This window comes from Daldinia childiae (assembly GCF_008694065.1).
Source record: "Daldinia childiae strain JS-1345 chromosome Unknown Scaffold6, whole genome shotgun sequence".
NCBI lineage: Eukaryota > Fungi > Ascomycota > Sordariomycetes > Xylariales > Hypoxylaceae > Daldinia > Daldinia childiae.
Window position 1 is genome coordinate 129,150 of NW_022984647.1, and position 14,128 is coordinate 143,277.

A 14,128-nucleotide genomic window follows, 5' to 3' on the forward strand; every position below is an offset into this window, starting at 1 on the left:
CATTGACCTATCATAGATGTGAGACTAAAATAACCTCGTCACGGACGGGTTGGGTAGCATCGTTCCAACAACAATACGTATTAGGCGTTTCTCTCGGTGAATGAATCATTTCGGTGAGAAGGGGGCCTTTTTGCTTGGCGGTGTATTATATGTAATGCGCAACTGCGAGATATCATATCAAAACCATCTAAGTTAGTATGTAAATGCGACATTGCGAATTATATCTCAAGCACGCGACCAAGACTAAGACTAAGACTAAGACCAAGGCTAATTTTCTCTGCCGATATTCCGATAAAGTTCTACATACTACGTATAGGCCCGGGTATTATTGAGTACTGTACCATTCTTTTTTTTTTTTTGAAAGTTAGGCTACCTATGCCTCATAGCCTCAGCCTCAGTTCCCGACCTATCAAAGGTTGCCGCAAGAGCCGTAGGATCTACTGTGTACCTCAGCCCCATGTCTTGCGGCGCCTCGTTTCGTTTCAGGTGTGCCCCCCTCTCCGTCAGCGCCGCAACCGCCAACTGGTGAGATCCTTTACCAAATACGGTTAGCGCAGGGATCAACCGAGCCAAACTGTCGGGATGGACTAATGTGCACGCTTGGACCAGCTCAAGTACATAGTAGGTATGAAGTACCCTTACGTATATCCACATTTTGACATGTCATACAAAACCGTCGTCTCGTATCCCGTGCTTGGCGGCGCTATTTTCGAAACGTTAGAAATAACTTTATTGCTGAAATCGGATGAAGTCTGAGTGGTAGTTATATGAAGTACTACAACTTTGATAAGAATATGTTATTGCGAAGTGTGGAGATCGGGATCGTGGAAATGTACCTGAATTTCCCCACGGATAAGCACCAGTAATAAAGGAATAAGATCGTTAGTGGTTAGTTAAAATCTAAACCATATATTGGTTAATTCCCCTCATTGACTCAATACATATTGTTGAATTGTCAAATAAAAATTAACTATAATACTAATATTATACATAAATCTTCGTGATAAATGTTTCCGAACCGCTTGTTAGAAATGTAAGTGTAGTGTATAAACAAATAGCAAGCATCACATTGTATGTATAATAGACCTAGCGCTAGCACCTTTTAGCAAACCCTCAAGCTACAAAACGGAGGAGGATCGCCTTGAAAGCTCATTGGATACCTTAAATTTTCGCAACGAGAATGCTATTGTTCCTGAATACACCATGGGAGGGCCTTCTGGAAGCGACATTGATGATGGAGAGTCACGACGGTCTTCCTATAATCGACGGGGAGGAGTGCACATAGACAGTATGCCTCTTTCGTTCTCCCGTCCACATTCGTCGAAATCAGAGTCGTATAGCCCAAACGGAACTTTGTACTTTCAACACCCATGTGGCTATCACGGTAATGATTCAGATGATCACCATGGAAAACCCCCCGATGATCGACCGATAACGCGGTTCAAGTCATCATCAAGGTCAGGAGGTAAAGCCCCAGGAGGGAGTCGTCCAGTCACTCCCGCTCCAACAACCCCAATAGCCCCCAAGGAGGAGACCACCACGGCTATTAACGCAGAGTTGAAAGTCTCGCTCGCTGCTAGACAGTTGTCATTTCAGATCAAAGAGAGTAGAAAATTCTGGATCGCATTTCAGGATGAGTTCGAAGCAGAAGTGAAGGCGGTCAGGTATTACGTCAACGATGATGTCCTTCAGCGAATATGGCAGAAGAGGACCGAACACAACAGCAAATACAAGAATGGCGAGAATCAAGATAACGAACAGTTCATCATTCAGAAGATAAAGCTAGAGACATGTCTGGATCAGGTCAGGGAGGCTGCAAAGGCATTCATTCAATCTCATCCGCTGGGCAGCCCCTCTGATCATGATCCTCGGCACCTCGCCTTAGAGAAGATTCAGGTAACTGGAGATCGCATTCTACTATTGGCTGGGAAGTCCATGTTTAGTAATATTGCTTGTGTAGATCTTGTCACGCAGGCGTCGGACTTGGAGAAGCTGGTAGACTCAAAAAATCCGGATGCGAAGGTTCTACATCGGTTTGATAAGAGGGAGACTATGAAGACCTCATGCGAAGGCGAAGATAACGGTTCGGTCGCAGGCGAACCAACACATCAGGAGCAGGAAATACCCGATCAAGAAACATATGGTGAGGATAATGATGACGGGGGTCCAAGTGTTACGTTAGGATAGATCTAGACGAATAGTAGAAATGCCTCTTAATTCTGTTCTGTTGCTGCGATTATTTCTTGATGATAATATGATGTATCGTTAGCAGTATCCTCAACTTAGGGGAATGCGACATTAGCACTAGTACGAAGACTAACCTTGAAGAAAAAAAGAGTGAAGCATCGCCCTCACCAGAGTAATCGGAATCGAATTGTAGGCGCCCGTCTCCCGAAAGAAACAGACAATCCCACGCTGCGTATCGCACTCAAGTGTTCTCACACACAATCTCCGCAACGGCTCTCCCATAGGAACCACAACTCCCCCGTCTTCTCCTTGCGGATATACACGGGGCGAAGGGCCCTGCGTCTCTGATGCCAGTCTTGCAGACGTGTAATAATAAAACCATCACGCCAGACCCTCGCGGGCAGACCTGTCGATCCCACAACTGGGCGGGCGACGAGGTGGTGATGAAGAATACTCCGAATTTCTCATGAGCAGATGAATATCGGTCTGAATACAGAACCTGATGAGAAGCAGCTCGCGCGGCTTCTCTGTTTTGTAGCTCAGAAACGCAGCGTTGGTGAGGGCGATGCTTGAGGAAAAGAAAGAAGCAAGAATGAATTTCGGCGGGCTGCTTTTTCGAGTCATAGCAAAATTATGGTGGGCTTATCGATAAAGCTAAAAGCTAGCCAATTAAAATTAAGCAAGAATTAGGTAATCCAACCTTCATATATTGTACCTAGGTACCTCTAAGCTAATTTAAGCTCTTGACTCATAAGAACATGCCCTTAACCTTATTGGCTAAAAATTATTTAGGGGTCCAGACGTGGCTTATCCTTTTTTTTCTTTTCTTTTGTTTTTTTTTAATAAAAAAACCCCCGTTTGTCCTTAATTAGTAGTTATGTTATTCTGGCCAGACTCGTCCATTATATGCCTTTACTGGTACATGGTCGAAATTTTGCTCATCCTCCTATTACTTCTCCTAGACGATAGAAAACTAAATTTTATAGACTATGTCAACTAACGATCTTCATAGAACCATCATAATAATGTCTTTCCTTAGGTGACAGGGTCGAGTCATTTATTTTCTTACGTTGTTGCTTTACCTAGTTAGTTCGTTTTCTCCTCGTGTCTTTTTTCTTTCTAGAATCCTATAACTAGACGGTATCCTCCACGATCAATAGAATAGAATGTCGATCTGCGTAGCAGATTTTCCCCAGACCTGGCAGAAGCCCTCGTCCGAGGAACTGCTGGCAGCTCTCAAACAGCTTCAGGTAAAACTGACGACTGGCAACGTCTGCCCAAGAGACTAGCGAAAGCTCACTCTGAACTAGGTTGAACCTCCGATCTGGAATCCCGGTACTTCTAGAAAAGTTATACTAGAGAGCTGCCAAAACGCTGCCCAGCTCCGCCGTGAAGTTGCTGCATATCTGTCTAGCATAATCAAGAGTAGTCTTGCGTGGATCCAGGACGAAGACGAGAAAGAAGCGGTGTGGGATGAGGCAAGCCGGCGCCTTGCAGAACGCTGCGGTAGAGCGGGGATGGGTGAGATCACGCGAAGATGGCCTCTTGAAGCTCAAGGACCATCTCCTTTCGAGCTGGTCATCCGGGAGCCTCCCATTACCGGCGACTCCCTCGGCTTGAAAACCTGGGGGTCTTCATATCTGCTCGCACAGTCGCTAGGCGGTATTGCGAAAGAATCCCTCTCCCATATACTTAACTTAAGACGTTCGAATGAATCCCTAGATGTTCTAGAATTGGGTTCGGGAACAGGGCTCTTGGGTATGGCTGCTGCTGCCATTTGGCAAACCAACGTAGTTTTGACTGACCTCCCAACTATCGTACCTAACCTAGCCTTCAACATCGAGAGGAATAGATCTACTATTAAGGCCCTAGGAGGGAAAGTTGATCCGGGTGTTTTAATTTGGGGCTCTGAAGACGGCAACACCGAGCGATTTAATTCCAAGAACCAATTCAAAGTAAACTAATCCTAGCCCCTATATAATCCTAATAACTAATTTGTTATAGATTGTTCTTGCTGCAGATCCTCTATACGATGACGACCACCCAGAGCTCCTATCGTCTGCGATAGTTGCGCACCTAGCCCAAGACAAAGATGCTAGGGCCATTGTGATGGTACCTCAGCGAGACTTGACCACCAAGAAACTAGTCGCAAAATTCTTGTCTATTATGATTGTTTCTGGGCTAAGCGTGCTAGAGCAGCACACCTTAGTTGGCCAAGATGACTGGGATGAAGACGGTGAGGATTCGGGAATAGAATGCTGGTGGGCTGTTTTTGGGAGACAGTAACAGCAACTAGTAGCAAGCCTACTCCACCCTGAGGTTGAACCTGTACGTATATGATTATAGAGACTTGATAGAGACTCGATAGAGACTCGATAGACAGATAGAAAGGGATAATATAACGTATACTAGGGAATATCGCTCCCTAGTTTTCTCGAAACATCAATGCAAGGGGGCAAGATAAGATACTATGATAGTAATATTTCCTACCCGATCCTCACACTACCTGACTAAAAGTATATACGACATGTATCAACTCTCAAATATCCATAATCATGAGTTGTCCATAACTCAAGACGACGCCTCTTGCGCTGCCGCAAACGAGTGAAAGCTTCCCGCCGCTCTCGGATACACAACTTTAACCTCCCCATTAGTCCCGCTTATCCCATTCACCACTCCAATACCCCCATCAACCCAATCATCATCTTCCTCCTCCCCAACACCCTCCGGTACACCCCAGCCACCTCCTCCAGGGGTATGTATAACACACCTATCCCCCCCCTTCATATCAACCTGCCCCCTCGACCCAATATTTATCCACCGCTCACTCCCATCCTCCAGCCTCTGGACCCAGTAATTCGCACCGCATGCGCCTGGCTCACCGCCCATCATCGCATACGGCCTATGGACTCTACGCTCCGTGATCAGGCCAAACGTAAGCGGATGGCGACACTCCCAATCCCGGACGATGCCACATCCACCGTTGAATTTCCCGCGGCCGCCACTCCCTTTCCGGATCGAGAACTCACGCACTAGAACAGGGTACCGTTTCTCGATGATTTCAACATCGGTAGTCCGCGTGTTGGTCATGTGTATCTGTACAGCCGACGCGCCGTGCCACGTCGGACCTGCACCCTCGCCGCCGCAGATCGTCTCTCCGTAGCTGAATCCAAATCCGGATTGCGTCTCTCCTGAGTCGGTGTGGCAGTTGCCGAAGAAGCCGAAGCAATTCATGCAGCCCTGGGATCCGGATGCTGCGCGGAAGGCGTTGAGAAGGAGATCGACTAACCGTTGCGAAGTAAGGGTGTTTCCGCAGCAGACAGCTGGTCCAGACGAAGGGTTCAGGAAGCAATTTTTCGGAAGGATGACTTTGGTGGGTGCAAGACATCCCTGATTTAGCGGGATATCAGAACCGATCAGGAGTCGGAGGGTGTAGATTAACGCCGAGTAAGTAATAGCCGGAGGCGCGTTCATATTTGATAACATCTCGCAGGACGTGCCCGTGAAATCGAAGGTGCCGAATCCGCTCTCGTCGATGGTTATTGAGACTTTCATCATAGACCCATTATCTAAGAATTGCTTTGCCTTGAGCGGCTTTGATCCGTATCTCTTGTATGCTGACTTGAGATAGTTGCGAACGGAGACCTCAGCGTTTTCTTGGATCTTGGTCATGTAAAAATGGACAGTGTGTTTGCCATATTCTTCCATTAAGGCCTTGATGAGATTGCTTCCTTTAGTGTTTGCGGCCACTTGTGCCTTGAGGTCTGACCTATAGTTAAGGGTTAGCTCTTAGGCTGATGAAATCCACGATACTAAAAGTAGAATCGCATTCATTTCAATATTATACCGTTTGTATGTGAAGTATAGAGAACTTACAAGTTGTCAGGCAATCGTCTCGAGCCGCTAGAATTGGGATATTTCCCAGGCTCAAGGAGGATCTTAACAATGCCATCTTCATCGAAATAGTTATCACGGACCAGGAAGAAAGACTTGATAGCAGCGCCTTCTTGCCATAGCTCGGTTGAGTCGCTATCTAGGTGTCAGCAATTCTAGATTAAACCAATTCAGTATAATTTCACTTACGGTGGCATAGAATTTCCACGGTACCCACCAATATCTAGATGATGACCACGCGAGGCTGTGTAGAAGCAAATTGTCTCCCCATCTGTATCGAACACAGGAGTGATGACAGTAATATCTACCCGTTGTTAGAATAATCAAACGATCACAAATATTGTGAATCTTACCTGGAAGGTGAGTACCGCCAGCCTCCGGATGGTTAGTAACTAGCACGTCTCCCGGGCGGAGATTGCCTTTATGGAGATTATGTTGATACTTAACGGCATACGACATGCTTCCCAAATGAACGGGAACATGAGGCGCATTAGCAACGAGTTGGCCATCCGGGCTGAAGATGGCGCATGAAAAATCCAACCGTTCCTTGATATTGATAGAAACACTAGTCTTTTGAAGTGCCCTTCCCATCTGCTCCGCGATGCTCATGAATCGGTGTCCAAAGATGCTGAGCTTGATAGGATCAACTACTAGCTCCTGCTCTTCTTGGGACTGCTGGGGCTTTTCATCAATTAGGTTGATGACAACGTGAGAAGTCAGGACTCGTGCTTGGGATCCTGGAACGACTACTATAGTTTGGGTGTTGTCGATGATTATTGCCGGACCGGTTACAATGCTACCCGGAACTATTGAATTGAGTCGGAAGACTTTCGTTGGTTGCAGTCCGCCTTCTGCAAAGTAGGCTTGCGTCTATGAGATGTTAGTAATATGTAGAACGATACATCGATAGATATTGATTTCGATGCTGAATCCAGGGTTGTATGGGTGACCTTACTGTTCTGTCTTCACCCCCCTTAACTTCTGAGAAATTAGACTTCAACTCCTTCACCAGCTTTGAGTTGTCATGGCTAACTTCAGTGCTTTTTCCAACACCCCGAACTCGCACGTCGTCAATGTGGACTTTCTTATCATGAGGGAAAACGAATGATAGCTCTCTTAGATGTTCCTTTTCGAGTGCCACTCGCCAGTCCCCATCAACAGGAGCCAATATCATGAAATTAGTATCAGTGCCTTGATACCTCAAGTTTAGGTACTGTTCATGTTCGATAGCCGTTTCTTGAATTCCTTGGACAAGGAGCCCTTCGGTAACCTTCGCTTTGAGGTCCTGCATCCGGACCATCAGCCGACCTAGGGATTCTTCGGACAAAATTTCAGAGCTCGGCTCTTGTGCCTCCTGAACAACTTCCGCCAACGCCATACCGTACGCCGAAAGAATACTAGAGTATTTGTGGATCACTATCCTTTTGATACCCAACTTCTTTGCAATTTCACAAGCATGTTGGCCGCCGGCACCGCCAAAAGTTGCAAGTGCGTGTTGCTGGGTTTCGAAGCCTTTTGCCTCTGTAAGCGCACGAATAGGGCGGCTCATAGACTCATTTGCTACGTCGATAAAGCCGTGAGCAACCTCGAGAGGGGTCATCGAACGTCCAGTGTCCGCATTTATCTGTGCTGTGAGCTCCTCGAACTTCTGCACCACGATATCGATATCAAGTGAAAGATCCTCACTTGGACCGAAGATCTTAGGGAAATAATCGGGTATTAATCGCCCGAGGAATAGGTTTGCGTCAGTAACCTGAGTTAATCATTAGTGATTATTCTTATATCCAAATAAATTGAGGGTTTCAGTGTTTTAATGAAATCAGAATTTAGTTTACACTCCCCAGGAAAGTGATCCTATATGAGACTAGAAATACGATGTAACGTGGAATATGACATACCGTAAGTGGTCCTCCTTTCCGATACGAAGCCGGTCCTGGGTGAGCGCCTGCGCTATCAGGTCCGACTTTGAATAACCCATCTCTCCAGAATAACATAGAACCGCCACCAGCAGCCACCGTGTTAATATCGAGTTGCGGGGATTGGATTGAGACTCCAGCAGTCGTCGTCTCGAAAATGTGCTCGAAAGAGCCTCCATAACGAGAGACATCCGTACTCGTACCACCCATGTCGAAGCCGACGATTGGAGAGGTTCCATCAAACGACGTTCTAGCATGGCCAACTACGCCTCCAGCAGGACCACTAAGAATGCCTTTTAATCCGTTGAAGTTCTTGTGGCTTACCAGCCCACCATCTGATTGCATAAACTCGCACGAGACGCCGTCGAGGTTCCCGTCAGCAAAGACCTTTGCGAAGCCAGATACGTAGCGGATAATCTCTGGTGTGAGGTATGCGTCAGCAGAAGCAGAGCTGCCACGCGAGATCATCTTGATCATATTCGCACCGACTGAAGAAGATGTCGAGATGTGAGAAAAGCCCATCTCCTTGGCGATTTCCGCGATACGATTCTCGTGGTTCGGGTAGAGATACGAGTGCGCTAAGCAAATAGCAAGTGTCTCTATACCTTCTGCTTTGATCTTTGCTAGCTTTTCTCGTACTTCTGTTTCATTCAAGGGACGGATGATACGCAATATATCGCCGGTGATACCTTTTACTAGGACACCAGGGATCTCCTGGAGTGGCGGGCGACTATCTCTTGCGACATCTTCGTCGAATTCTTCAACTGTGATGCGCTCAGATACCTCAACTACTGTCTCGTAAAGTAACTCCGGCTTTTTTATACCAAGCTCAAACAACTTTGGTCTAGACTGGTACCCAATTTCTAATAAGTCGCCGAAGCCTTGATTGACAACGAACGCATGTCTTGTTCCTTTTCGTTCCAACAACGCTATAGAAAATGAGTATTTCAGATCTAGATAAAATGGTCTTAGGACTCACCATTTGTAGCGACTGTTGTTCCCATTCGAATAGAATGGATCAGGTCCTTGGGAATTGGAGCTCCTCTGGGAATCGACTTGCCGGAGATAGTCTCTAGGACTCGGCGAATACCTTCTGCTGGTGCATCATCATAACTACTGGGGTCGACGGATAGAAGCTTAAGAACTATGTCTTCTCGCCCCGGTACAGCAGCGAAGACATCTGTGAATGTACCACCTCGGTCTTACGAGAGAAGTTAACTATAAATCTTAAAAGAAACATAGGTACACATGTAGTTTAACTAACCGATAGCGAATTTCACGCTTTTTGACTGCACTGCCGTGGGGATAGATCCGACGGCCATTTTGGCTAGGGGTATATATGAGATTGGTGAATGACTCTGTATAACGAATACATGGATTCTGATAAGCTCGAGGGAGCTCGGATTGATATATATCTACACCATCATGACGGAGAATCGAATATGGTCCGGCACCGGAAGCGAGTTGACGTCTAGTGAAAAGACTCCAATAATTTGTACCGTCGTTTCGAATTGCCTTGGAGTTTTCGACATATCAGCTGACGGATTCTAGCTGGACTATGCATTATGGTATTTTTTGGGGGGGAATCTCGATAGGTTACTCGGTTACTCTACATGTATTAAAGATCTCCAATATCAACTCCATGATCCCCAGCTAGTTAGTGGATCTTCAATCTTTAATCCAACAAATAGTTTCTCCACGATTATAAGCACAGTGCGGCGCAAATAGTTGATACTAGGCTTTGGACACAGACGCTCGTCGATTCGAGCTTCCTCCCGGATTTTTAGTCCGAATGACAGGTCACTTCCGATACGGGCTTGACCAATCATATTTGAAGAATTCTCCCGAAATAGTCACCCCATTGATAATATATTGCTAGTAGATTAGGACAAAACTGGATTGATTTTAGGGTAGGATAGGATTCCACTTTTGGTTTAGGTGGGTTAGAAGTGACTTAACTCATCCCGACGAATATAGGACAGGGGGAGGTTCCTTTTTAGTGCTAAAGATTCTCGATAGCTAATAAAAGCAACGGCTGCGAGGAGAGAGAGAGAGAGAGAGAGAGAGATGTGGAGTCATACAAGGAATCTGTAGCTCAAGCCCAGAGCCTATCTAGGATTTGGCGACACCAATCCTGGACTGATAAGCTCCAAGTACCAGTCGAGGGGAGTCGTAGGCTCACCTCATCTATAAAGCCTTGGAAATGAATCGGATATTTTTGGAGTGGATATGCATTAGATATCTGCAGCTTTTGAAAATAGACCTAGCAGCATTATTCATCTCAACTCTACTTATCATTCGACATAATGTCTCTAGACTTTAAGAGGGACGAGTCTATTCAGCCAGTCACTTCGGCCGTGGCCGGCGAGACCACAAAGACAGTCGACGACCGAGCTTTGGATGAGGCAGCAAAATATCTAGCTAATCATGAAGAATTCGGGCCCATGACTCCTGAGCAGGAGAAAAAGATTGTGAAAAAGATTGATGCTTGGATGATTCCTTTGGTATGTCCTATTCGACGAGAGCAAATACCCCTTAAGGTCAATATTCTAGTAGAAATTCACGTTGACGTTATTCCCTATAGCTAGTATTCTGTGCGACCCTATCTGCCGTCGATAAAGTGGAAATAGGAACAGCTTCTCTATACGGATTTCAAAAGGACAATGGCATGGTGGGCCAGCAATACAGCTGGTTGGGCAGTATTCTACCATTAGGTACACTAGTTGGCTTGCTAGTAACCTCCTATCTGATCCAGCGATTTCCTCCAGGAAAATTGCTGGCAACTGGTTCCCTACTGTGGTCCATCTGCACCCTCATGTATGCACCGTGCAGAACGTGGTCTGGGTTTATGGGTTTGCGCTTCTTGTTGGGATTCCTCGAAGCAGTCTCGACTCCTTGCTTCACGGTACTCGTCGCATCTTTCTATAAGAAGGAAGAGCAGCCTCCGAGGAATGGAAGTAAGTATCGAGCCCCTCTAAAATAGCCAATGTTTCTAACTCTTCAGTCATCTTTGCATACTTCTCGTCAATATTCAACGGCTTCTTCGCTTGGGTTATAGGATATATCCCCGACGATGCTCCGTTACTGAAATGGCAGTACCTTTATCTTCTCACCGGCTCGATCAACGTAATATATTCGGTCTTTTTGTGGTTTGTTCTACCTGACAGTCCCATGAATGCTTTTTTCCTCACTCCGGAGCAAAGATATCACGCCACACAGCGGCTAGCTGCGAATCGAACCGGCATCGCCAACAGGGTATGGAAGTGGGACCAGGTTTGGGAAGCTCTTACTGATGTTAAAGTTTGGCTTATTGTCTTGTTCAATATTGTTATCAACATCCCTAATGGCGGCCTCCAAGCCTTCGGATCGATCATTATCAACAACTTGGGTTACAGCCCCTTGGTATCAAGTCTCTTGACGATGCCATTCGGCGTCTTAGCTACGGGTGGTGCTTGGGGTTTCTCATATATCGCTGCAAAATGGCATAACCGGCGGGCTCTAACTGCAGCTCTGGCCTTGCTACTCCCCATCTTCGGAACAGCCTTGGTATATGGATTGCCGCGAACAAATATCCCTGGCCAAATGGTGGGACTATATTTTATGTATTTCTACTGGCGTAAGTTCCGTACTTGATGCGTTCCTGTGGGTTATACTTACTGATAATTATAGCGCCCTACGTTGTTGCTATATCCCTTATTCAAGCAAACACCGCTGGTAGTAAGTGATCACCCCTAAATCCATTAACCGAATCCTGACGTGGATAAATACCATTATGCGGAGTTATACGCTAACATGCGAAATCCCAGTGACTAAAAAGGCGGTGACATATAGTCTTGCGACAATAGGATATGCTGCAGGAAATCTCATTGGTCCCCAGACCTTCAGAAGCAACGAAGCACCCAAGTACGCTACCAGCGTAATAGCCATGTTAGTTAGCTACTGCGCCTGCATGCTGATTCTTATGGCATACTGGCTTGTTGGATCCTGGGAGAATAAGCACAGGGACCGTAAGTATGGCAAGCCAGAGGGGGTTCACGAAGGTACCAACGAGGGCTTCGTCGATATCACAGATAAGAAACAGCGCGAATTCCGGTATACCACCTAGATCTCCCTAGTAGTGTCTAGTTGAGGCTGAGGGATGGTTTTTGAGGTCCGGACATGTTGGTAATGAAGTGGCTCGTCAAGTTCTGGGTTTGTGTAAGAGTGCTCTCTTAAACTAGGTGGTTAGCTATACATAGCAATAAATTATGCCAAGCTGATGGCACCGTGTCTCCTCCCTTGTAAAATGCTCCACCCTCGTGATTCATTGGGCCGCAGGTCTCGAGATTTCCATACGTCTTCGATGATCAATCTGGCTTTCTTCACGCTCGCCAGTTGCCTCGTTTGTTGAAGCGCAGCGAGTTGACCCAAGAGAAACTTCCTATCTTCATCGCATTCCGGGCGGATGCCTAGTGTAGCTACTATGAATAGAGGCCAAAGACCCGTATGGGTACGGAGGGAAATTTTAGGGATAAGGGATAGGATCTGGGACGTCACTCGGACCATATGTGGTTCATGCGGCCCGGCGCTATCGATTCTCGAATAGAGATATAAAATAGCTGCTAGTCGCTTTACCTCAGCAACGATAGCAAACTCAGACTGAAATGAACCAAATTCTTCAGGAACATCTTGGTGCAATTGGTGAAGAAGCCTCTCGACATTGTCTCGACGTTGTTGTATCAAGGATGGAAGTTGCTTCCGATCCGACTCTCCAACCAGAGAACTCATCTGGTTAATCTCGGAAATCAGGATGAGCAGGTCTCTTGAACAACCAGTCAGCGCCAGGATGGTTGACTTATCCACCGATTTGCACATTCCAGTAACCATTTCAGTCGCTTCCATAAGCGTGCCCCCAGTTGCCGCCAGGATATCGTGCGAAACGAAGTAGGTCACGGCAAAATAGAGCAGGGCCTCCTGCTCTGTATTCAGACTATCACGGTCTCTCAGGCGAGAAGAGAGAAAACTACGCGCAAAGTCGGCATGCACAGTCCATGAATCGGAACAGTCCTTTGAAATCTTCTCCAATAAATTAGCATCGTATAATTATTATAACAAATTACTACATTTATCACTTACTTCGAAGAAGGTTAACATGAGAGTCGATGCAATGACCTGATCTTTAGAAGTATCACAACTCATTTCGTATGCTTCTTCCAAAGCTAAGTGACTAATAGAGGTCCTCAGGAGGCGTAACGCCTTGGCTCTGTGAAGCCACATGACATTTTCATATTCGTTGCGGCCAGTACTCTGCAACTGATTTGCTGCAGCAGCTAACACGCAATGGAATAGAGGACCATTTTGGGAATAAGTTGCCATCCTTAAAATAATATCTCTATACGGGTTGAAGCTGGGGTCTATGACTATCTGTGGAGTCATACAGTCGTTGAAGTAACTCCATAGATAACTCTCGGCTTTTCCTATACGAAATGGAGAAAGGTAGTGAGGGTATAGTGCAAATATGTCTACCTCGGGTTGGATGTTTTTAGCCCGGGTCGAAAGGGAATCTACTTGGTCCTTGAGGCCTGTTTGAGCATCGTGTGAATTGAAGTCGGCCTGAACTGTATTCAGGAACATCCAACTTTCAATAGAGAATAAGAGGTCTTCAGGTAATCCCCGTGGAACATGGCTGTCGTACTCCTCAAACAAGATGACATGTTGCCAGCTTAATTTAACCTCGTACCGACAAGTGAAACCCAGTCTTCTACAGTGTCCACATATGGGGTGCTGCTCTGGGCACTTAACACGTCTCTCTAAAGAAATATGTCAGGGGTTTCTGGCCATGGGAACAGTGAAAAGGGTGGTATCTCTCACCTCGACACTTCCGACAACCACTCCGTGTTCGCAGCTCTTTCTTCGTACTGGACGCCATTCTCCTCTGATGTAGACAGGGGCCAATAGTGGTAGCTATGTGAGATTGATTACAGTAGGTAATTATGATGCATATATCGTCGTCACCTTGCTGTATACTTTGAATTTGCGGGTATCTCACAACGACAAGACCTAAACTATCTGTTAGGACTTAGAAGAGGAGTCGTAAAGTCGGGGCAATCCATCAACGTTACTCCACTCATGTTTCGATCCCGACTTTACAC

The 14,128-nt window shown here is 46.2% G+C and overlaps 5 protein-coding genes across 5 annotated transcripts; 3 read left to right on the forward strand and 2 right to left on the reverse strand.

The window, feature by feature from the left end:
• Positions 1-1,203: 1,203 nt before the first annotated feature.
• GL218_05948 (uncharacterized protein) lies at positions 1,204-2,187 on the forward strand (the record flags this gene model as incomplete). The annotated part of the gene is made up of 1 exon (XM_033582642.1): positions 1,204-2,187. One exon carries the CDS (start codon positions 1,204-1,206, stop codon positions 2,185-2,187), a length of 984 nt encoding a protein of 327 aa, XP_033434065.1.
• Positions 2,188-3,353: 1,166 nt separating this feature from the next.
• Positions 3,354-4,473, forward strand: GL218_05949 (Protein-lysine N-methyltransferase EFM2; the record flags this gene model as incomplete). Its single annotated transcript, XM_033582643.1, has 3 exons — positions 3,354-3,437; positions 3,498-4,142; positions 4,192-4,473. 3 exons carry the CDS (start codon positions 3,354-3,356, stop codon positions 4,471-4,473), a joined length of 1,011 nt encoding a protein of 336 aa, XP_033434066.1.
• A 285-nt stretch (positions 4,474-4,758) lies between these two features.
• GL218_05950 (uncharacterized protein) lies at positions 4,759-9,319 on the reverse strand (the record flags this gene model as incomplete). The annotated part of the gene is made up of 8 exons (XM_033582644.1): positions 4,759-5,956; positions 6,064-6,216; positions 6,271-6,385; positions 6,435-6,951; positions 7,037-7,834; positions 7,980-8,926; positions 8,977-9,198; positions 9,262-9,319. The coding sequence occupies 8 exons, from the start codon at positions 9,317-9,319 to the stop codon at positions 4,759-4,761; spliced, it is 4,008 nt and encodes a 1,335-aa protein (XP_033433816.1).
• Positions 9,320-10,303: 984 nt separating this feature from the next.
• GL218_05951 (Allantoate permease) lies at positions 10,304-12,102 on the forward strand (the record flags this gene model as incomplete). Its single annotated transcript, XM_033582645.1, has 5 exons — positions 10,304-10,501; positions 10,582-10,954; positions 11,002-11,613; positions 11,667-11,714; positions 11,804-12,102. 5 exons carry the CDS (start codon positions 10,304-10,306, stop codon positions 12,100-12,102), a joined length of 1,530 nt encoding a protein of 509 aa, XP_033433815.1.
• A 140-nt stretch (positions 12,103-12,242) lies between these two features.
• On the reverse strand, positions 12,243-13,175 carry GL218_05952 (uncharacterized protein; the record flags this gene model as incomplete). The annotated part of the gene is made up of 2 exons (XM_033582646.1): positions 12,243-13,052; positions 13,113-13,175. The coding sequence occupies 2 exons, from the start codon at positions 13,173-13,175 to the stop codon at positions 12,243-12,245; spliced, it is 873 nt and encodes a 290-aa protein (XP_033433818.1).
• Between the last annotated feature and the right edge of the window lie 953 nt (positions 13,176-14,128).